The sequence below is a fragment of the Rhinatrema bivittatum genome, chromosome 1 (genome assembly GCF_901001135.1).
Source record: "Rhinatrema bivittatum chromosome 1, aRhiBiv1.1, whole genome shotgun sequence".
Lineage (NCBI taxonomy): Eukaryota > Metazoa > Chordata > Amphibia > Gymnophiona > Rhinatrematidae > Rhinatrema > Rhinatrema bivittatum.
In genome coordinates, this window is record NC_042615.1 from 809949892 (window position 1) to 809975050 (window position 25159).

General features: G+C 43.5%; 1 protein-coding gene across 1 annotated transcript in view; it reads left to right on the forward strand.

Annotated features, from left to right (window-relative positions):
- DNAI1 (dynein axonemal intermediate chain 1) overlaps positions 1–25159 on the forward strand; it is a 730814-nt gene that overhangs the window by 315945 nt on the left and 389710 nt on the right. The window contains exon 12 of the mRNA XM_029581328.1: positions 8236–8279. Within this exon, the coding sequence (XP_029437188.1) occupies positions 8236–8279 (44 nt within the window). The remainder of the gene's footprint in view (positions 1–8235; positions 8280–25159) is intronic.

Genomic DNA, 25159 nt, shown 5'->3' on the forward strand with positions numbered 1-25159 from the left:
GGAGACACCGGAGGAAGATGGCAGAATGACGCCGTGGCAGCCAACCCTCCACTTGAGCAAGAGGGAGTCGCCAAGGAGGTAAGGTGGGTGTAGTGGAGACGTCGGGCAGCGACGATCGCAACAGATGGTACACAAGAGGTGAAGTCAAGTGTGATGTCAAATTTCTTACATAAGGCTTTCCAGAACTTTGCTGTAAATTGAGCTCCTCTGTCAGAAACAATGTGTTTAGGTGAAAGATGTGACTGATGAATAATTTAGCAAGTTCCATGGCTGACGGCAAGCCAGGGAGAGCCACAAAGTGAGCCATCTTCGAAAATCAATCCACTGTAACCCAAATGGTATTGTTACCGTCAGAAAGTGGCAGATCCAGTACAAAATCTGTTGCAATGTGGGTCCAGGGCTCATCCGGTGCAGGCAAGGGTTGAAGCAGGCCCCAAGGACTTCCGGGCGGAGGTTTCTGTCTGGACAAATGGAAAAGGAGGCTACGTATGCAAGAGTGTCTTCTTTCATGGTGGGCCACCAATAGTACTTTTGCAGCTTAGCCAGTGTTCACCGTTGACCAGGGTGTCTGGCCAGTTTCGAATCGGGAGTCCATGTTAGCAATTTCTTTCTTAGCTTGCAGGGTACAATGGTTTTGCCCGGGGGTACCGGATATGTAGCTGTGAGAATAACTCTCTTCGGGTCAATGATATGCTCGAGTTCATCAGGTATGTCCTCTGAGAGGAAAGAGCAAGATAATGCGTCTACTCTGACATTCTTGTCACCAGGGCGATATTTCAGCAAAAAGTCAAATCTGTTGAAGAACAGGGACCACCTCCCCTGTCTATAGTTGAGGCGTTGAGCGTGACTGAGGTACTCCAGATTTTTGTGATCAGTGTAAACAGTGATCTGATGTTGTGCACCTTCAAGCCAGGGGCGCCATTCTTCAAATGCCATTTTTATTGCCAACAGTTCTTTATCCCGAATGCTGTAGTTCTTCTCCGCTGGCGAGAAGTGTCAGGAAAAGAATGAACAGGGGTGCAAGATCTTAGAATCACTGGTCTGGCTTAGCACGGCCCCTACACCTACATCAGAGGCATCGACTTCCACAATGAAGGGTCGCTTAGGATCCGGATGGCGGAGACATGGTTTGCTTGAGAAGGCGTCTTTTAACTTCTGAAATGCTGTCACAGCTTCCGTAGACCAAGTGGCAACTTTGGCTCTCTTTTTAGTCATCGCTGTTAATGGAACAGTCAATGAAGAGTAATTTTTGATAAAGGTCCGGTAGTAGTTGGTAAATCCAAAAAATTGTCTTAGAGCTTTTAGGCCAGTGGGTTGTGTCCATTTTTGAATACTCTCAGGCTTCTGAGGGTCCATTTGGAAATCTATGTTTGAGACAATGTAACCTAAGAAGGGCACGGATTCTTTGTGAAATTTGCATTTAGTCAACTTGGCGTACAAGCGGTTCTCGCTGTTTCTGCAGAACTCTTGATAACTTGGTGGTACTGCCCAGGGAGCAGACAGCAGTGAAGTAACTCAGTAGAAGTAGTCCAGAGGTCCTCAGCAGAGGAGGCCAGTCCCACACTTGAGTAGATGATAGGCAGCGCAGGGTAGCAGAGGAAGGACCCAGATGAAGACTCCGAGCGCTGAAGCTGAAGGTGAGACAGACTGACAGGGTTAGTACTCACTGAAGTAGATAGCTGTATTGGTGAAGATCCTGGCAGGCAGAAGTAATTCAGTAGTAGGCACCAGAGTAGGGAGAGCAGGCCCTCGAGGAGCGAGTACCCGATATCCCAGATAGGTACCTGATAGAGAGCATAAGGGCCCCGAAGGAGTGGTTACCCAGGTTAGCGATGAATTACCCCCAAGGGCAGAGAGAGATCTTCCTGCAGCAGCTAGAAAGCGGCAGAGCAGCTTAGACCGGAGGCAGTCCAATCCAATCCAATCTTTGCTAACTCAGTTTGTTAGCAAACGAAGGGCAGGCTAAATACCAGGATGTGATGATGTCACTCGGAGGGGACGCCCACGAAGTTCCCGCCATGACGTGGATAAAGACGTGGGTGGCATGCGCACACGCATCCTAGGAGGCCCTCAGGAAAATCATGGCGAACACCGTCGCCGATGCCATCCTGGGGACGCCGGAGAGAGCTGCATAAAAACGCGGCAGCAGCCATCTTCCCAAGGCTTGAGGAGAGAGAAGGAATAAAGGGGAGGCACAGAGGTCAAAGCCATCTGAGACCGACAGACGCAACACAGGGGTTCCCTTCCAAATTCCTCCAGTACAAATTGTCCTAACTACAAATGCATCCAATTTGGGTTGGGGAGCTTATGTAGATAGGCTGTATACCCAGGGCTTTTGTTCCACCTGGGAGCATCAGTACTAGATAAACTTCCTGGATCTCCAGGTGATTCGGTGTGCGCTATGGGTATTCAGAGTTCGACTGTCCAACAAAACTGTACTGATCCATATAGACAAACAAGTGGTGATATAGTACGTCAACTAGCAGAGAGATACAGGAGCCTACGTCCTTTGTCACAAAGTGGTTAAGCTGTGGACCTGGGTACTCTCTCAAAAGATGGTGCTCAGGACCACCAACCTGGCCGGAATGGGGAACGGGGTGTGAACAGACTGGGTCAATACTTAAGACTCCATGAATGGTCCCTGGACCAGGGGCTTATTAAGTGGGACTTTTGTTTCTGTGGATGTACCTATTTGCGGAGATGTACCTATTTGCAGCTTCTTGGATTAGAAAGATCCCTCTCTTCTGTTCTACTTATAGGGTGTGTGGAACGCTAGCCTTGGATGTTTTTCCCCTCCATTGGGGCCAGGGAACTCTGCATGCATATCCTCCAGTTCCATTCATCATGAAGACTTTGTTGAAGCTCAGGGAAGAAAAGGGGACTATGATCCTCATAGCCCCCCATTGAACAAGTCAGATTTGGATTCCACTCCTTCAGGCGCAGCACTACTATTTGGAAACCGATCAGACTGAGGACTTCTGTAGATCTCATCTCTCAAGGTCAATCAGATTGCATCATCCCAATCTCCAGGTCTTCTTGCCTACCATTAGGATGTTGAGTGAATGATTCTGCATCCCCTTGACCTCTCAGATGATGTGTCTCATGTTCTCTTAGCTTTCAGAAAGCCTTTCACCCGAAAGTCCAATGGACTAAAATGGAGGATGTTTACTATGTGATGTGAACAAAGGGCCTTAGACCTCCTTCTGCTGCTAAACACAAAAACTGCTTGACTGCCTTCTACATCTTTCTAATCCTGGCCTTAAGACCAGCTCTGTCAGGGTACATCTTAGTGCAACTGGTGCATATCATCACCATGTAGAAGGTAAGCCCATCTCTGTACAGCCTTTAGTTGTACCTTTCATGAAGGGTCTGCTTCATATGAAGCTTCCCATCAGACCTCCTGTTGTGTCATCAGACCTCAATGTGGGTTTTTCCCAACTGATGAAAGCTTCCTTTGAGTTGCTGCAGTCCTGTGATCTGAAGTACCTGACCTAAAAGGTTGTATTTTTGGTGGTGGTTACTTCATCGTGCAGAGTCAGTGAGCTTCAATCCTTAGTGACTAATCCAACCTCCATTAAGTTTTTTCATAATAGAGTGGTCTTGTATTCACACCCTAAATTTTTGCCTAAGATAGTGTAGGAATTCCATCTTAATCAGTCAATTTTTTTTTTTTTTTTTATTTATTTTATTTTGCATTTTTATATACCGACATTCTTGTATCAGATACAAATCATATCGGTTTACATTAAAAAATAGAGTATGCAGGAAAATAGGTTTCCTAAGTCAATTATCCTTCCAGTTTATTTTCCCAGGCTTCATGCTCATCAAGATGAACAAGACCTGCACAGTCTGGACTGCAAGAGGATTTTGGTCTTCTATCTGGAGCAGACAGAAGCCCATAGAAAGTCTACTTAACTTTTTGTTTCTTTCAATCAGAGTAAGATGGGGATCGCTGTTGCCAAGTAGGCACTCTCCAATTAGCTAACAGATTGCATCTCCTTCTATTATGCCCCATGTGGCCTTACTTTTGTGGGCCATGTCAAGCTTCACTCTGCTCGAGCCATGGCCAACGCTAGCGGCTCACTTGTGATCAGACCCCTTGGATGAGATCCGCAAAGCAGCGGGCTGGAGTTCTGTGCACTTTTTCACATTGCACTACTGTTTAGACGGGGATGGCTGATGCGACATCTAGTTTCGCAGTCTTTACTCTAGAACTTGTTTAAGGTGTAGAACCCAGCTCTGATTCCGTCTAGGGTATTTACTATATAAAAAAGGCCTCTTGGTAAGAAAAATGTTGTTGTGCCCATTGGCGCTGTTATATTGTCCACTTTTTTGTTGGGGGCCAAGTGAGAGGCCTGCCATCCTGTTTGTCCTTGAAGAAAGCAGAGTTGCTTACTTGTAAAAGGTGTTCTTAGGACAGCAGGATGGCAGTTATTGTGCCATCCTGCCCACCTCCCCGTGGAGTTGGGTCTCCACTACATGTTTTTTTTTTCTTTGCTATAGTATTAGACTAAAGGGACCTCACATGGATGCATGGTATAATGCAGTGGTTCTCAACATGTATGTCAGCTCACCCTAATGTGTCGTGAAGCCCTGGGAGGTGTGTTGCAGAGCCAGCAGAAGACTGATCTTTCCTCATCAGTCTGGGCAGGAGTTGGCTGATCTCTTTTACTGGGTATGACAGGAAGCTGCTCTTGCTTCCTTCTCCTCTTCCTGGCCAATGGGAGGTTGTTCCCTCCTCCTTCACCCAGATCAGAGCGCGATAATACAAACTCCTGCTCATATGGGCCCGGCAGGACACTAACTTTATCTTGGCCTGGCAGTGAGGCTGCTGATGCTCTCTTCACCCTATGGGGCCTGGATGTGAAAGCAGGAGAATAAGGGAGAAAGGTGCTAGCTCTGTAGATCCACTGCTGCTACCTCCTCATCTTCCTCTCCTCAATGCTTCTTGCCCTCATCTGCTGCTGATAAAGAGGGAGGGAGACTCTGGATTAGACTGAAGTCTTTTCTACTGGCTGGGGGCCAGGAGGAGGGAGAAATGTACTGGGCAGGAAGGCGTGGGAAGATAGGGAGGAAGGGGTGGGGGAAAGAAGGTTGGGGTTGCTGGGTAGGGAGAGGTGGAGGAGGGAGGGTTGGGAGCTGCTGGTCAGGGAAGAGAGATGGAAGTGGAGAGATGGAGGTGTAGGGTTGCTAGGTTGGGGGGGTGGGGAAGTGGGGAGTAGTGGATGCTGAGCAGGAAGGGGTAGGAAAGAGAAGGGCAGAGGTATTCTGGGTAGGGAAGGGGAGAGGGAAGGGAAGAAAGGATTGAACGGGGAGAGAGGGGGCATGAGGAAGAAGATGTGGGGTGGAGTGTCGGGAATGTTGGACAGGGATATGAGCATGTGAAGGGATGATTGAGTAGTTGGGAGAAGTGAGGGTTGATGGGGGCATGGAGGGGAGTGACGAGGTACCAGGCCCATACTATGTCAGTTTTGAGAATATGCATGCAGAAATTGGTCTTGGTTTCCATTCCAGGTTTTGTTTCCACATTTGTAAATTGTGGTCTTTTATTCTATATTAGGTGAAGGCAGGTCTGTCTGTGCTCTGTGTGTATGTGACTGAGATGAGGTACTTTACTGGAGGTTTGTATCCACCTTATTTGTTGTATTTTCTCCATATGATATTGCACTGGTGGTGAACTGCTGCCTTTTCAAGGGTAGGGTTATTGCTATTTCATTTCTTGGAGTTAGTGCAGCTGAGGTATGGCAGGTTTGATAAACATGTATAGAGTGGGGTTTGTTTTTGTTATTTTGCAATACACCTAGTAGTAGAGAGAGTTTGTGATGCTGTTATTGAGCTGACACCAGAATCAGAATATCTTTTGTATGGTGAGTTGTACAGGGAAATGTCTTAGTTCTGCTCTGCCCCCATTGTTAGGAAGTGGGGGACTCCTGTGGATGCAGAACATATGTTTATATTAAGTCCCATGATAGTCATGTGTTCAGTGTGTCACGCATGTGAGCATCAGCTCTCAGGTGTGTCCTGAAGAGCACCTGTTACAGGTACGCAACTCTGCTTTTTCCTTCAAGTGAAGGTTAATGGTTTCCCTGTCTTTTGCCACCATCTGTTCTTTATATCAGGTGTCCTTCTTTGGATCTCTGCCTTGTCTTGCTGGTGATTCAGTTTCTTTTGCTTGGAGCTGATGCCATTTTACCAAGCAAAAAAGGCTCTGTGTTTGCAGTTAACCTTTGGAGACGTATAAGGAAAAGACGTATAAGGAAATACAAATAGGACTGGCTCTCAGGATAAACAAATGAATCTAGTTGACAGAACAAATATCTGCAAATATATATTGCAAATATTTATTGTGGATATTTGGACTACATGAATGGTTCACAGCCCTCAAGGACAAAAGTTGACTATGACTGAAGTATGAGAAAATGACCCCCTTCCTTTTTACAGTAAAACTTAATAGAAGGGTAGACTCCACATGACTTATTTCATGTCTGACAACATTTAGATGTTGCACTGTATCCACAGTGCAACACTGTGCACTGTGCACTTCCACTATCCATGAAAGGTGCACTTCCACGATCCATGAACTGTGAATGAATGAGGAATTTAATTCCCAGTGCTATTATATAATAACATAGTAGATTTATTTATTTATTCATTCATTCACACAAACTTCTAGATAATGACAGGGAAAAATTAAGGGGAAGATTTTCAAAGGGTTACGTAGGGGAGTTACGCGAGCCAGGCCTATTTTCAAAAGGCCCGGTGGCACGCATAAAGCCCTGGGATGCGTGTAAGTCCTGGGGCTTGAAAAAAATGGGCGGTCCGGGGGCGGGGCGGGGGCATGGTCAGAGGCCTCTGTACTGCCCCTGGGCCAGGGGATCGCGTACTGGCACTTGGCTGGCTCGTGCAAGTTACGCCTGCCTTTGGTAGGCATAACTTCCACAACAAAGGTACGTGTGGGTGGGGGGAAGGAAAGTTCCCTCCGAGGCTGCTCCAATTTCGGAGCGGTCTTGGACGGAACAGGGAAAGCCAGCTGGTCTCCCCAAGGGCTCGGCGCGCACAAGTTGCACTAGTGTGCACCCCTTTGCACACGACAGCCCCTGATTTTATAACATGCGCGCGCACATTTGTGCTCGTGGGATAGCGCACACAAATGTAGGCCACGCGCGTATCTTTTAAAATCTGCCCCTAATTGTTTCATTCTGTTTGTCCATTTATTCTGCTGCTAAGGATATGTCCCAGCTGCCAGCTATAGAAGCCTGACTACATGTTGGACATTGCTCATTACCTTCATAGGTTTCTGTTGTCTTCCTCTTTGCTCCTCTACCTTTCTGGTTATCATAGTTAATCCAACACCTAGTCCCTCTCCTCTATGTCTTATTAACTAAATATGAGCAAAAATATTCAGATCCACAATCTAAAACTCTACCTATTATCTGAATAATATTTGTTGGGTGGAGTTTTCTTTATAGCAGTCATGCTTATGAAATGAATGAACTGGCAAAATCCCTGGGCTTGTTGTAAAATCTCAGATCATACTTGGTATGCTGTAAAATGCTCATTTATATTTTTACACTGAGAAATGTGGTGGAAACCTGGATCAGGTTTCCAGTGTAGGTTGTAGGAGCCAAAACAGTGGTAGAATTAAAGCATCGAAGGGACCTTAATAGCCGAGGGAAAGAGAAGAGCTAGACATGTGACTTCACAGGCAGTAAGTACAATGGGTAGACTGAGTGGACCAAATTCTGCTGACGTCTTCTAAGTTTCTGTTCACATGTCCAGATTGTTTATTTCTAATATATGTTTGTGATCAAGAAAACTCTTCTAGATTGGTAGTTGATAGACAATGGGTTGAGTTTAAGTGATCATTAATAACAATATTTTCATCCATCTCTAATGGAAATACATTTACCCAGTCAATTTGTAGAAATATTTTGACAATTCATTTAATGAGATGAGATGTTTTTTTATTCCTATTTGTATGGCACCATCACTGTATATGGTGTGGAACAAGATAATTTGCATGATTACTTTGTCCATGCATCAAGGAACTTGCTATTTTCCCTTGCACTTCTGCAGTTCTTGACATTTTACTCCCTTTGTTATACTCCTTTTCTTGCTTAGAAGCAGACCTGCCCTCTTTTCAGGAGGAAGAGTCTTGATTTTATAAATTAGATCAGTCTGAAGGGAAGACTTTGATTTTCAATTGTTTTTATATTTAATCTTGGTCTTTTACAGGAATCCAAGGTACAATGATCTGTTTGCGGTGGGAGAAGGCTCTTGTAAGTTATAAGTAATGAAATAATGACATTTAATTTATGAAATCTAATGACTTCAGTGTTAATACCATAAAATGCTGTAGTATTATGGAAGCTAAGACAACAGGAACTTTATAAGTAAATTCAGAAATGTACCAGAGCTTATTTCCAATAGCACATGTTTTGTTTTGTTTTTTTAACTTTTATTGGCTTTTTTGTATCAATAACCTTTTAGGATAAGTCATTACCAATCCTTAATGTTTCTGTATTTGATTTTGATCTCGTGAAGGAAACAGTCAGTCAGATCTTTGCTTGAGCACATGTTGATCTTCCTGTGATAATTTCTGATGGAGAGAGGACAGGAAGAACTAGGGACATTATATTATGGGATAAAATGACTCATTCATTAGTGACATTGACACTTTAGTTGGACTGTTGTATATAAAGCCTCTGTGGTTTAATTAGATGCCCAAGAGAGGGATGTGTGTGTATTTTTTTGTCCAGCAATTTCATTCTGCTTCTTTGAGCTTCTAGCTCAATTGGAACCAACCTTTGTAGCGCCATGAGCATTCATTTGCAACTACTCAGAGTTGTGTCCTTTATTTTTATAACTCACTCTCAACTTAGGCCATCCATCATTACTTCTGCCCTCTGCTAGAGGTCATAAACTACAATTCTCTCTGGAACCTGGTTAAACTGAACCCTAAATCTGTCTACTAGATGTTGCTATTGAGCAATGACTGAGACGTCCTCCCAGATCTGTTGGAAGACAGCTGCCTAGGATGCCACAGTTCTGGGGGCAGCAGCGATGACATCTCCTTCTTCCTGTCCACCCAGGCCCACATGCCACTACTTCCTCTTCTGGGCCACACAGGCAGGAAGAAAGAGATGCTGTGGCAGAATGAGTAGTCAGCATCAATGACTTATGCAGCCAAAGGGAGGAGGCACTGGAACAGCATGGACTGAGAGAAGCAGAAGGAGGAACAGTGTCCTCTGTGTAGACCTAAAGAAGGAGAAGCTTAGGCAGAGCAGTGTCAGCTGTACAGTGGAAGAAAAGAGCAGGAACAGAAGGTAGAGCAGCATTGGCCCCTGCAGCCAAAAGAAGGCATTATCCTGTCAGCCACAAGGCTGAATGGCAAGGCTACTAGTGCTGCTTGTGCTTCTAGAAGACTCTGTAAGAGTAAGAGAAGGGAATGTGGGTGTGTGACTGAGCATTTGTGAGAGGGAGCATGTGTATGTGAGTGTGCATATATGAAAGAGGGAATCTGTGTGTGTGTGTTTTGTGAGGGAACATGTGAATGAGGAATTATGAATGAGCATATTTATGTGAGCGCGGGGAGTGTGACTATGTGTGAGAGAGGGCATGCAAAAGAGAGAGCATGTGTATGTAAGTGGGCATGTGTGAGAAAGGGAGGGTGTGTGAGCATGTGTGAAAGATGAAGTATGCGCATGAGCATGTGAGTATGTGAGAGAGCATGTGTGTGTATGTGAGTATGGGGTGAATTTTTAAAATGTTATATGCATAACAATTTGCATACGGTACGATATGTGGCATCTACTTGTATATTCCGTATTTTATAAAATAAAAAATACGCAAATATTTTCATTTTCACTCACACATATACACATGAAAAAAAGGAGCGATCTGGGGGCATTCCGGAACAGGGCCAACACCTATGTAATTTGCTATTTTAAAAGGCATGCGCATACATGTGCCAACTTGCTTGCATATTTTTACACCTGCTAATTATCTGGCATAAGTGATATTAGATGTGTTTATTATGTAGTACTGACTGGGTGAGAGGTCAGAATGAACTGGGGGGAGTTCAAGCTGAAGAACCAGGAAGGTCTGAGAAGGACTGGGCGAACTGGGGGTCTAATTGGTAAACTGGGTAATTTAATTTATGCACACATGTATTAATATTGGCCGATTATACATGGATAATTCTGGAGTAAGTCCTACTTTACTTTCGTGTGTATATTTATGAATTAGGAAAAGTATGCACATTCAATTCATTGATATATGTGGTTTCAATGCATTGCATATATTCGTGCGTAAGCCTACAGACAGGCATATGTTGCTGGGTAGATTGCATTATGTGTTTGCCTGGCTGGGTAGATTTATGCATATCTTATAAAACACGCGAATATCTGAAGGTTATCAAATTCTTGCATAGATTTGCTCACAGCCAAGATATGCATCTATATGCTGCCATGTGCATTTGTTTGCAAGTTGTTCTCTATGATGTAAGTATCCGGTCACAGTCCGGAGAGCAAAGTTATCCAGATAAATTTATCCGGCTAACTTAGGAGGTGTATTCAATAATGCTGTTGCAATTTATCCAGTTAATTTCTGGTGAGCTCTATGGCAGGACCATACTTAACCAGATAAGTTATCCGGCTATCTCTGAATATCGGAGTTAGCCGGATAACTTATCCGGCTGTTAAGAACATAACATGCCATATTGGGTCAGACCAAGGGTCCATCAAGCCCAGCATCCTGTTTCCAACAGTGGCCAATCCAGGCCATAAGAACCTGGCAAGTACCCAAAAACTAAGTCTATTCCATGTTACCATTGCTAGTAATAGCGGTGGTTATTATCTAATTCAACTTAATTAATAGCAGGTAATGGACTTCTCCTCCAAGAACTTATCCAATCCTTTTTTAAACACAGCTATACTAACTGCACTAACCACATTCTCTGGCAACAAATTCCAGAGTTTAATTGAGCGTTGAGTAAAAAAGAACTTTCTCTGATTAGTCTTAAATGGGCTACTTGCTAACTTCATGGAGTGCCCCCAGTCCTTCTATTATTCGAAAGTGTAAATAACCGATTCACATCTATATTCATTCAAGACCTCTCATGATTTTAAACACCTCTATCATATCCCCCCTCAGCCGTCTCTTCTCCAAGCTGAAAAGTCCTAACCTCTTTAGTCTTTCCTCATAGAGGAGCTGTTCCATTCCCCTTATCATTTTGGTCGCCCTTCTCTGTACTTCTCCATCGCAACTATATCTTTTTTGAGATGTGGCAACCAGAATTGTACACAGTAATCAAGGTGCAGTCTCACATGGAGCGATACAGAGGCATTATAACATTTTCCGTTTTATTCACCATTCCTTTTCTAATAATTCCCAACATTCTGTTTGCTTTTTTGACTGCCACAGCACACTGAGCCGATGATTTCAATGTGTTATCCACTATGACACCTAGATCTTTGTCTTGGGTGATAGCTCCTAATATGGAACCTAACATTGTGTAACTATAGCATGGGTTATTTTTCCCTATATGCATCACCTTGCACTTATCCCCATTAAATTTCATCTGCCATTTGGATGCCCAATTTTCCAGTCTCAGAAGTTCTTCCTGCAATTTATCACAATCTGCTTGTGATTTAACTACTCTGAACAATTTTGTACCATCTGCAGATTTGATTACTTCACTTGTATTTCTTTCCAGATCATTTATAAATATATTGAAAAATACAGGTCCCAATACAGATCCCTGAGGCACTCCACTGCCCACTCCCTTCCACTGAGAAAATTGTCCATTTAATCCTACTCTCTGTTTCCTGTCTTTTAGCCAGTTTAGCCCTACCCAATAAAAATAATCACCATCAAACACTTTACTACCTTATAACTCTATCTACCCTCTATACTTATCATTATAATCAGTCGGTCTCATTGTAACCAGTAGTTCTTCACTTGTAAAATATACTCAGTATGATGCAGCATTTCTCTTGTAAACCTCTAAAATTAGCTGATATAATTACTAAACCATTCTCCCACAGTTATTAATGTAAATCGTTTGACTGCTCATATAAACTGTTGTTATACCTGTAATTCGGAGTAAAGGCCTGCACCAAACTTCGGTATATAAAAACATACAAATAAATAAATATAAATAAATAAATAAATAAATAAATAAATAATCCACGAAAGGACATCGCCACCTATCCCATGACTTTTTACTTTTCCTAGAAGCCTCTCATGAGGAACTTTGTCAAATGCCTTCTGAAAATCCAAATATACTATCTCTACCTTTATCTACATGTTTATCAACCTCTTCAAAAAAGTGAAGCAGATTTGTGAGGCAAGACTTCCCTTGGGTAAAGCCATGCTGACTTTGTTCCATTAAACCATGTCTTTCTATATGTTCTGTGATTTTGATATTTAGAACACTTTCCACTATTTTTCCTGGCACTGAAGTCAGGCTAACCGGTCTGTAGTTTCCTGGATCGCCCTGGAGCCCTTTTTAAATATTGGGGTTACATTAGCCACCCTCCAGTCTTCAGGTACAATGGATGATTTTAATGATAGGTTACAAATTTTTACTAATAGGTCTGAAATTTCATTTCTGAGTACCTTCAGAACCCTGGGGTTTATACCATCTGGTCCATGTGGTTTACTACTCTTCAGTTTGTCAATCAGGCCTACCACATCTTCTAGATTCACCGTGATTTGGTTTAGTCCATCTGAATCAATACCCATGAAAACCTTCTCTGATACGGGTATCTCCTCAACATCCTCTTCAGTAAACACTGAAGCAAAAAAAATCATTTAATCTTTCCGCAATGGCCTTATCTTCTCTAATTGCCCCTTTAACCCATCGATCATCTAACGGTCCAACTGACTCCCTCACAGGCTTTCTGCTTCGGATATATTTTAAAAAGATTTTACTGTGAGTTTTTGCCTCTACGGCCAACTTCTTTTCAAATTCTCTCTTAGCCTGTCTTATCAATGCCTTACATTTAACTTGCCAACACTTATGCATTATCCTATTTTCTTCTTTTGAACCTTCTTCCAATTTTTGAATGAAGATCTTTTGGCTAAAATAGCTTCTTTCACCTCCCCTTTTAACCATGCCAGTGATTGTTTTGCCTTCTTTCCACCTTTCTTAATGTGTGGTATACATCTGGACTGTGCTTCTAGGATGGAATTTTTTACAATGACCACGCCTCTTGCACACTTTTTACCTTTGTAGCTGCTTCTTTCAGTTTTTTTCTAGCTATTTTTTTCATTTTATCAAAGTTTCCCTTTTGAAAGTTTAGCACGAGAGCCGTGGATTTGCTTATTGTCCCCCTTTCAGTCATTAATTCAAATTTGATCATCTTATGATCACTATTGCCAAGCGGCCCCACCACCATTACCTCTCTCATCAAATCCTGTGCTCCACTGAGAATTAGATCTAAAATTGCTCCCTCTCTTGTCGGTTCCTGAACCAATTGCTCCATAAAGCTGTCATTTATTCCATCCAGGAACTTTATCTCTCTAGCTTGTTCTGATGATGCATTTAGCCAGTCAATATTAGGGTAATTGAAATCTCTCATTATTACCGCACTATCAATTTGGTTAGCTTCCCTAATTTCTCTTAGCATTTCACTGTCCGTCTCATCATCTTGACCAGGTGGATGGTAGTATACTCCTATCACTATAGTCTTCCCCGACACACAAGGGATTTCTACCCATAAAGATTCGATTGTGCATTTAGTCTCATGCAGGATGTTTATCCTGTTGGACTCTATGCCATCCCGGACATAAAGCGCCACACTGCCTCCCGGGTGCTCCTCTCTGTCATTGCGATATAATTTGTACCCCGGCATAGCACTGTCCCATTGGTTATCCTCCTTCCACCATGTCTCTGAGATGCCAATTAAGTCTAAGTCATCATTCACTGCTATACATTCTAATTCTCCCATCTTACTTATTAGACTTCTGGCATTAGCATACAAACATTTCAAAGTTTGTTTTTTGTTTGTATTTTCATTCCTCTTTTTAATTGATAGGGATAAGTTCGAATTTTTTAGCTTAGGTGAGTTTTTAGTTACAGACACTTGGACTACTTTTCTTATTATTGGAACCTCACTGTCGGGATGCCCTAATTGTAATGCATCATTAGTATCCTTTGAAGATACCTCCCTCCGAACCATGCGCTGCTGAGCGACTGTCGGCTTTCCTCTTTGTTCTAGTTTAAAAGCTGCTGGTTAGCACCAGCTGCTGGTTAGCGCCAGCAGTCTGGTTCCACCCTGATTAAGGTGGATCCCATCCCTTCGGAAGAGACTCCCCCTTCACCAAAAGGTTCCCCAGTTCCTTACAAAACTGAATCCTTCTTCCTTTCACCATTGTCTCATCCACGCATTGAGACTCCGGAATTCTTCCTGCTTCTGGGGACCTGCGCATGGAACAGGGAGCATTTCAGAGAATGCTACCCTGGAGGTTCTGGATTTAAGCTTTCTACCTAAGAACCTACATTTGGCTTCCAGGACCTCCCTCCCACATTTTCCTATGTTGTTGGTGCATACATGTACCACGACAGCCAGCTCCTCCCCAGCACTGTCTAAAATCCTATCTAGGTGACGCGTGAGGTCCGCCACCTTTGCACCAGGTAGGCATATTACCAGGCGATCCTCATGCCCACCAGCCACCCAGCTATCTACATTCCTAATAATCGAATCACCAACTATGATGGCCGACCTAACCCTTCCCTCCTGGGCAGTAGGCCTTGGAGACACATCCTTGATGCGAAAGGACAATACACCACCTAGAGAGCAGGTCCTTGCTGCAGGATCCTTTCCTGCTGCACCCGGTTGATGCTCTCCAATCATGAGACCTTCCTCCTCCATGGCACATCAGGGCTGCCAGTCTGAAGTTGGGACTTGGCTACTATGTCCCTGAAGGTCTTATCTATATACCTCTCTGTCTGCCTCAGCTCCTCCAGGTCTGCCACTCTAGCCTCCAGAGATCGGACTCGTTCTCTGAGAGCCAGGAGCTCTTTCCATCGCATGCACATGTACAATTTCTCACTGGCGGGTAAAAAATCATACATGTGACACTCGATGCAAAAGACTGGGAAACCTCCCTCTTGCTGCTGGACTACTGCCTTCATCTCAAATTTGTTCAGTTCCTAGTTAAGTTTTAGGTTGCTATGGGAGTAGGAATGTGTCTAATTAACATCCTTTAAATCTATTAGTGAATTCACTATGGGCCGGATTTTAAGACTTGTGCGCGGGCGTAGATTTGTGTGCGCAACCCGCCGCGCACAAATCTATGCCCAATTTTATAACATGCCCAATTTTATAACATGCATGTCACATGAGTCGATTTAGATGTAATAGATTAGTTGAGATCAATATATGAGGTGATATCGTGTATGAGTGATATCAGTATTATATCCCTCAGAGAACATATACAGTGCATCATTATTTAGTCTTAGCCTCAGCATGGAGTTTAACCTTGTTCCTTATTGTTGGCCTCTGTTACTCTGTTCTTGGCTTAGCCTTAGCTTTGCATATATTGGCCTAAGTCTGTGTCTTTTCGATTCTGATGTTTGTTCTTGTACACAATTGAGGTCCTAGTTTGCGCCTCCCTATCCTTGATTCTTGTCTCTTATTACTATGTCTCTCAGCCCTGTACCTTGTGGTGCACTCCCTGACCTGTGTCATTTATGGGAACCTTTTTGTTCTCTGTTTTGTTTCAGAAAATCCTGATTCCAGTGCAGTTTCTGTCCTGTGCAAGAAAGCTACTCCTGTGTCCAGCCCACCTGGTCTCCAGGGGTTATACCCACTGGCAGTTCCTGCCATGACAGGCTCCTAGTTTCATTGAGCGCTAACATTTAAGGAGCTAGGAAATGGGTGGCTGCAGGGGTGGAATTAGGGCAGAGAAACAAAGTGAGGAGCTGAGCACTGATTTTCAGAACTAGGTATATAATTTAGGAGCATAAATCTAGGCAAATGAATAGCAGAACTAAATTTAGGATCCTAACTTTTAGACCTTAAATTTCTGTGAATTTTCAGCTGAAAACGTAGGACCCTAAGTTTGGCTGGATATAGCGCCTAACTTAGGAACCTCATGTAGCCCCTCCTTGGTCCAGACTATGAATTACCCTTCTACTTGGGGTGGGGAGTACCACATGAGAAATTATATTTACTAATATGATTTATCTTCAGGTTTGTAGCCTGAGTGGGGAATGAGACAGGATCCTGGTCACCCCAGTACCACAATTCTATGCCCTTCCCAAGCAACCTCTCCTTGTGGCACCACAGACTAGATAAAATCATCACAGCAGAATAAAACAGTACTTAACCTTAAGTATTATGTAAGTAGACAGTAAATCCAACCAGAACATTAAATGGGAAAAGTACAGCAGTATAGTAAAATATAAACTTGCAGTTTTCCTATTTTGAATCAAGCAATGCAAAAATAACACTGGGTATAGCCTGTTGGCCAGGGCAACCAACATATTCATATGGATAGTAAAAAAAACATAAGGAACACTGATAGAGAAATGTTGGGGGGTGGGGGGGGGGGAAGCAGTGAAGTACACAACTTTCAGAAATTGTATTTATCCCTGAGTATTCCCAAAGTGTGTGTGTGGGGGGTGGGGAACAGATTCACCCCAATGTCACCAGTTTGTAAAGAGTGCACCCTGTCCCAAACACAAAACTGTGGAAAAAAACAATGAAGAAAATGAAATCCCTCTTGATGGTGGAGCCAGCTAGATGACAAACCAAATAGATGAGCACTGCAGTATGTGGAAGGTCTCTCTCTCTTCTGGAGAGTTTCTCCAAATGGTTTACTTGATACTAAACAGAAAGCTGGCATGGTTTCAGTCTCATACAGAAAGACCACAGTCTATCAGCTTCTCTTTCCTTGACCTATCTTGTGTGCCTGTACCTGCCAGCAAGGGTTTGTGCTTGACATTGGCTGAAAGGCTGAAGTAGTTAAGATGAGATACTGAATTTGTGACAAAAGGCAAGAAAATAAATCTTCTCCCTTCTCTGTTAACATACCCTGTGTGCAAAGTTTAGATTACTTAACTCAGTTTCTTAGGATGGTGATCCAGCCATGTGCTCCTGGGCCTGGATAGGAAATCTCTCAGTCTCTCAGCTTCTGGCTCCTCTGTTCCTTGTTGGGATTTTACATGCAGCTCGGCTATGAAGCAAGAACAGCTATCTGTCTCTCTATTTCCTCAGATCTCAGACTTCTGTCTCTTACTCTTGATAATTAGCTCTTCAGGAGAAGAAGTGATTGTAGGGCTGCCAGATGCACGCCTCTCTTCCTGATTCCTGGCTCAACATGTGGCTGGCCCTGCCCCTCACACACAAGACAGAGCCAGCCAGTTTGTGCTTTTCCTTCCTTAAATGGTCTCCCAGCATTCCTTTATCTCCTCTGCTGGCTAAGTAGTGCTGCTCTCTGGGCAGGCTAAACAGTTTAGCCCTTTTCCCAACTTGTTAACACTGTGAGTGCCAGATGCTTGTTCTTGCAGAACATTTGTCATTCACAGGAGAGCACCCAGGAATTTTTTTTATGTATTTTTATGTTCCTTCACCTTGGCTGCTGTGGCTTGCAATCTCTGCAGGGTTACAAACCTCTTTTAGACAGGTCCAAAACACACCACTCAGATCCAGATGTAGCTTGGTCTACATTGTAAGGCTTCAACACGTAATGAGTTGTGGGGGAAGGAACCTGGTTTATAATTGCTTGTCTCACTCATTTTAAGACCTACATTTAGGAGCTCAGCTTTTTTTTTTTGTAATTGATCCCCACATGTTTCTTGTCCTCCAAATCATAGACACAAGGTATATTTGAAGATGTCTGCACTACTTAATATATTTGAAAGACTGTGACCTAGAGGACAAAAGCTGGGGACCAGCGGAACACATCCTTGCTAACAAATTAAGAATATCCAGAAAAACCTAGACCTCTGACTCCTGGAGGTGCCAAGTTGGGTGGGGGTTCTGTCAGGAATAGTGGGCTGAAACTTCGATCCCTGGAGCTCCAGGCAAGGACTCTCAGGGCTAGCCACAAGACTGGCTGACTCTTTGATAGAGATGTGAATCGGAACCGGAATTGGTTCTGATTCCGGTTCCGATTCACATTGTGTTTTTTTTTTCGTCCTGCCCGATCGCGGTTTTTTTTATCGGCTGCGCCCAAGCCGATAAACAAAAAACCCACCCCGACCCTTTAAAACTAATCCCTTAGCTTCCCCCACCCTCCCGAACCCCCCAAAAAACGTTTTACAGGTACCTGGTGGTCCAGTGGGGGTCCCGGGAGCGATCTCCCGCTCTTGGGCCATCGGCTGCCACTAATAAAAATGGCGCCGATGGCCTTTGCCCTTACCATGTGACAGGGTATCCGTGCCATTGGCCGGCCCCTGTCACATGGTAGGAGCACTGGATGGCCCGCGCCATTTTTAAAGATATTTTCAATCGTCCGAAGCCCGATTCACATCCCTACTCTTTGACAACACATTAGCAATTATCTACCACTGTAGATTTCAGATTCATGCCAGAAGTCCTGCCATGCTATGGGTTCCCAAAACCTTGGCTCACCCAAGCCACTTAGTTACTTTCTTAGTTATGAAGCCCCGACTGTGGCCTGCAACTTCAGGATAACTCTGCAGGGAACAACTATGGCATTGGGTGAAGACTCTGTGACAGACCATTCCCATTTTTCAAAGATCTAGTGAACAGATCTTTCAGTGGACTGACCAGAACCTTTCTGAGCTCCCTTAATATTGTAGAATGTATCCTTTCTAGTCCCTTAGCTTTATCCACTTACAGTATGCAAATTCCACCCAAAGCCTTTCTTCCTTAAATGGTGTGGCATCTAACCCCACTACCATAGGTACCTCTGTTAACAATCAGCAGTACTCTTCAATCCCTTCTTCAGTGGATACTGAACACGTTTGTTTAGCATTTCCACTTTATACTTGACATCCGCCACATAGTCCTCCTCTGACTCTATAGAAGTCTATATTTTGTGCCATTTGTCCAGCTAACTTTGGACTTAGCCAGAAAAATGTTAGGATTTGAAAATCCAACCATGCCGACCAGCCCCAAGATAGCCAGATAACTATTTGTCTAACTTAAACATTATCTGGATAGCTCAGGAGTAGGGCTGGGTTTTTCCAGGGCAGAGCTGACTATCTAGATAAGTTAGCTGGATAAATGCAGATTTTGACCTGAGTAGCAGTCCTAAAGTTAGTCAAATAAACTTATCTGGCTAACTTTGTCATAGCCAGCGTGGGCTGCTGAATATCCCATCAAAATTTACTGTATAAGTTTGTCCAGCTAAAATGCTAGTCAGTCAATGTCTGAATATGGGCCTTATATGTTGCGCCTGTCGTTGCTTACCTTTTTTCTGCCTAACTCCGTTCACCTTGGGAAGATGGCTGCCTCTGCTTCACTTCGCCGACCTCTCTGGCATCCCCAGACCGGCATGGGCTATTGCGTTCGCCATCTTTCTGCCAGGATCACCTAGGGCACGCTCACGCGCGCAGCCCCGTCCTTTACGTGCGTCATGGTGGGAACCTCGGGGGTGTCCCCACCGCATGACATCACAAGCTCAGGATATTTAAACCCATTTCACAATTCCAGCTACGATTTAGCAAGGAATCCTCCTTGCTGATCTCTCCTCATTACCAGATGCTCCTGCTATGTGTACTCTCGCTCCAGGACGACTTAGGTACCCGCTCCATGGGGGCCTTGCCTCGCTCCTCTTTACCCTCTGGGGTATCTGCTACCAACAAGGATGCCTAAGGTACCCTCTCCTCGGGGGCATTGCCTCGCTCCTCTTTACCCTCTGGGGTATCTGCTACCAACAAGGATGCCTAAGGTACCCGCTCCTCGGGGGCCTTGCCTTGCTCCTATTTACCCTTCAGGGTTGCCTACCTATTACCAGGATGACTACGGTACCCGCTCCTCGGGGCCTTGCTCGTCCGAGACCTTCGCTCCTCGGGGCTCTCTCCTACTACAACTACCAGCATCAGAGTGAGTACTGCCGCTCCTGTTCTGTCTTTGCTTGTCTCATCTCTCTCTCCATAGACTCCCGATCTACCCTGCACTGCAGGCCTGGTGAGACTGTGGAACTGCCATTCCACTCTGCTACATACAGACGGAACATTATCATCTGGTTCTTCTCTCCTAGCTGGAATCCTCACCCGATCCTCGGGTTACCATCTACATTGCAGTACAATAAAGATATATCTCTGTGTCCATTTCTGCCTAGAGCTAGCCTATCGTTGCAAGTCCCCACAGAGCTCCGCCCTGTGGGAGGTGTCATCTCTTACAGCGACCAAGGGCCCAAGCTTCAATGTCCAAAGTACAACATTAGAATTCCCTTTCCGCACTTTCTTTTTTTATTGCCATATCTGAAAAAAGTCTTGTTTCCTTGCTTTACCAGCTTAGCTTTTTTTTCTTTTTCTCTCACTTTGCTCCCTGCTCCTTTCAGCTTTAGCAGTTATTCTTCCCTGTGCTGTTCTGAGATTCCTTGTACTGATGAATGCTAATCATTTTGCCCTTTGTGGTCATAAAAAAGGTGGGGATTCTACTCCATGTACTTTCTGGTATCCAAAACGTCAGGAGGTGCCATCCCATTACAGACGGTGAGGTCCTTGAACAAATTCCCAAAGAGAAAGAAGTTCAAGATGATTACCATGGGCTCAGTAATTCCCATCCTAACAATAAAAAAGACTGACTATATTCTCTAGATCTAAAGAAGGTGTACACCCATAGAGAGGTAAATCCAAGTCACAGGAAGTATCTCAGATTTGTGGTAGGGAAATAGCATCTCCATTGATGCATTCTATTATCTGCAGTGCAGGCATTCACAAAATGCTTTGCATTTATCTCAGTGTTTCTGTGCAACTGGGGGGGTTGTGTTTTTTCCTTCTTGGATGACTGACTAGTCAAGAGTACATCTTGGGCAGGAAGGGACAAATCCATGCAGAGCTGCTGGATGCTGAAGTCAGTAGGGTTTGTCATTAACTGCCCCAAATCCAAAGTGATCCTGACACCAATATTGGAATTTATAGGGGCTCTGCTAAATATAACTAAGTTATAGCTTACCTTCCCATCAATCGGGCCAAAAATACAGTATATTAGTTCCAGAGGAAGGAGAAATTTAGAGTCAGCAGACATCAGCTTAGTCCATTTTAAGAATATTTTACCTTATAGCTTCCACAGTTCATGCAACTCCCATGACACATCTCCATATGATCTTAAAATCCCAGTGGATACAAGCCACTCAGGGACTGCAGGAGAGAATTGATATCACAGAAAACTCAAAGCCTCTTTGACTTTGTACCTCTCCCATTCCAATTTGACTTTGGGTTTCCCTTTCAAATTCTGTATCACCAAATTGTCCTAATCAAAGATGTTGCCAGACTGGCCTGCGAAGCTCACCAAAGGCCCTGGTCTTTTCAGGAGAAGAGGTTGCTTATCAGTCTGATGGAGCTAACAATCAATTTTGAATGCTCTACATGCATTCAGAAATCAGCAAAATTGTCCTAGTCCAGACAGAAAGTTAGGTGATCGTGTTCTGCTTGAGCAAGAAGGGAGGAACAGGCTTTATCCTCCTGCGTCAGAAACTATCAGGATGTGGAACTGGGCTATCTCATGGAACAAGAGAGAATATCCTGCTATACCCCATGGGTGCTCCCTGGATTAGGATGTAGCAATCAGGATTTTCCTCCACTGGGGCACACCCAATGTGAATATATTTGCAATAACCCAAGAAGGTACCACTTTTCTACTCTAGGAGGAGATCAGAGGGCAGACTAGCAGCAGATGCCTTCCCCCTTCAGTGGGAAAAATGTCTTCTGTATGCATATCCTCCCATACTTTTGTATACACTTCATCACTATCCCTAACTAGCCTAGAGAGCAAAAACTCTGAACCAGGAATCCAAACCTAAAGCCTTCACATGGCCGTGCACAGCCACCAGGCTGACCCTCAAGAAGCTTTTTTAAAAAAAAACATCCCTTGTGTCAGCCAAAGAGCTGCATTTGGCTTGGACTGCTGTTACTCATATCCCTAGTTCATCTGGCTTGCATAGTTCATCTGGTGTTTGCTCATTCCAGAAGAAACAGGAATGGGACAAGGCATGCTGGGCAGATCTTCAGACTCGACTGATAGTGGTCCAAGTCCTGTGAGGCACCTTATCTAGCATGGCCAACTGTTTCATACAAGTTTTTTTTATGCCATTATTTTTCCTTTGTAGATTCCCATTGACCCCTTCTTAAACATAGGGGTTATCCATAAAATGTAATTTAATAAAAGAGGTAACATTGTTTTCCTTGATGCCTGAAGTGCCTTTTTGATAGTTTGTAAACTCTTTGCAGTGTAGACTTTGTATTTTTGATTCTTAACGCACCATGTATCTGGATGATACCACATTAATGATGCATGCAATTGTATTATTTTGGTAAGAAGTCTCAAGCAAGTCTCTTATAAGATTAAGTAACATACTGATGCAGTTTTAAATGATTTATCTTTGCATCTGCTAGTCACTTTTAGTGACAATCAAATACCTCTGCAGTATTTTATCTTGCAGAAATACACCATACTGTTCAGATAATAAGCTCTGAGAAATCATTATCTAGTTCTGTCTACATTTCCACAGCTTTTGCAAATGTAGTGCAAGGTGATGATGTTGACCACAGCCCTAATATTCTTTATCACCTTTCAATACATTGACTCTATATATTCTCAGATTCTAGTCTCTGTCATTTAAAAACATGCAAAAGCTTCATCTTCCAGCTTGCAAATGGCATTAAATCAAGAAAGATCTGCAGAGCATGAGTTGCTTAAGGGTGCATAAATATTACAAATTGCTAGGAAGTCTGGCTTTGAATATGCTGCCGCACACATTCATTTTCAGCAATTCAGTCTTCTGTGCCTTATTTGTCAATACTCCTAATGAATGACTGTCAAGCTGACTGAAAACAAATGCAAATTCTGATTCCGTTTTTTCTTAAGCAAATCTTTTCAACCAGAAAATCCCACCAAGTAGCAATGTAGATCACGTTCTACCAGTACTGTAATTCATTATTGTTTACTAATGGGTCTTGACATTTCCCCATTTGGGATCCATGTGTGAACTGCAAATCAAAAACAGAACCTAATGATAGAATCAAATCCTGCTCAGCTCTTTTCTTTCTGTTCCCATTTTCCCCTCTTTATACATCGCCCTCCCCTCAACCCATGCTGCATGCCCAAGCAACATATCCAAAACTGGCATCTTTTAACCACTTTTTACAGCTTTCTGTTCTTGATGCTGCAATGTTAAAGTTCCTGGGATAAATCAATGATACAGAAATACAGCTAATGATTTCCTGTGTTTGGCAACACAGATTTAATTTAAAAAAAGTGCAGAGCTATGCATTTAGCATTAGAGGGGACTAGATGTGCACCAAACATGAGAGGGCCAAGTCATGGTGATTGTGCGGGTTATAAATGTATCTAAAGGAAAATAACAGAGAGGGATCCTTGAGTTATCGGATAATTTCAAGGCATATAACAGTGTGAAAATACAGTGGCAAGAGTCTGGGTAATTCTAGGATACACAGGAAGAGGTGCAACCAGCAGAAGTATGGAGATGATATTGTCTGTGTACAAATCATTCCTGAAATCTACTCTGGGGGATTGTGTCCAATTCTGAAAGTTGCATCTCCAAAAAAATATAGAGGCAGGTCAGAGGAAGTCTATCAAAATAGTGCAGAATCTGCATCATAAACTGTATGAAGGAGATCGAAATATGTTTACCTTAGAGGAGAGGAGGGATGGGCAAGTCACTTCATCCTCCACTGCCTCAGGTACAAACTTAGATTGTGAGCCCTCTGGGGACAGGGAAAATACCTGCTCTACCTGGATGTAACTCGCCTTCAGCTACAATGAAAAGGCGTCAAGTAAATAAAATACATTTTCTTAAAAATGGGAGGGGGGATATGCTAGAGAAACTTCTGTCAACAGTTTCAGCAGAGTGTTATGCTCTCAGGGAAAGTCCCCAAAATCTATTTGACTGACTGAAAGACACCAGATAGAAATGGCTGCAGCCTGAAGCAAAGACTGTCCTTGAGGCAGACAACGAGGTGCTTCTGGAACAGTTTCTAAATGGGCTTGATGAGCCCATGTGGAACTGGGTCTGTTGGCAACCCGGGGTCACTTTGGAAAAAGCACTAGACATGACAGATGCCTTCCACCAGAAAGAATTAATGTTGACGTGGTATGGAGGCTAGAAAGACAGCCCGCACAGCCTTCCTGGTGCAGCAATGAGAGTGGAAGGCCCCAGCAACAACCCTCTAAGGCGGACAGCTTGTATTCTGCACCCAGGCCTCTGGCCACAGTCTCTCACATTTGCTTTAACTGTGGAAGAAGAGGTTATTTGGCAAGGGACTATCGTTATGAGGGAAGAGACGTTCTAGACATCAGCTCAGTGACACAACCAATACAAGAAGGTAAAGTCCACTTGGATAAAGGCAAATCTCCAAAGCAGGGATGATTCTCAAATTAATGATACTGCCAGAACTCAGAAACGAGGCTCTGGATACTTCTTTCTTCTGTGCTCTTTGTGCAGGGAATGGACCTTAGGAAGACCACTGCCCAAATGAAAAGGCAGAAAATGAAGAGCCCTTAAGGGGGAACCCACCCCATGGGCATGCTGTTTTTGTAAGACAGAGGACCATATGGTTAAAGAGTGCCTATGGCTTGATGACATGGTTTGGGAACAGCGCAAGAAGGAGCAGGAGGTGGAGACAGAGCCCCAGAATGAGAATGAAAAGTGGGAACACGAATGGACAAATACTATCGCAAAACTTCAAAGCTGTAATTTGATAGATATTCGACATTGGGGACTTAAGGAGTTAGTGATGCTGGAAGACGTTCCCACCAAAGCTTTGGTAGATTCAGGGTCTAGAAAGACTCTCATTCTTGAGGACCTGCTCCAAAAAGAGCACATCAACCAGTGTTTTCTATTTCTTATTTATTTATTTTATTTATCATGTTTTATATACCGTCGTTTGGTTTCGCCATCACAAAGGTTTACAAAGTATCGATGTTTAACAGAGTGTTCAGAAATTCACGTGCTTGTTAACATTGTTATCGTAGCCGTTATAAGCATAGTT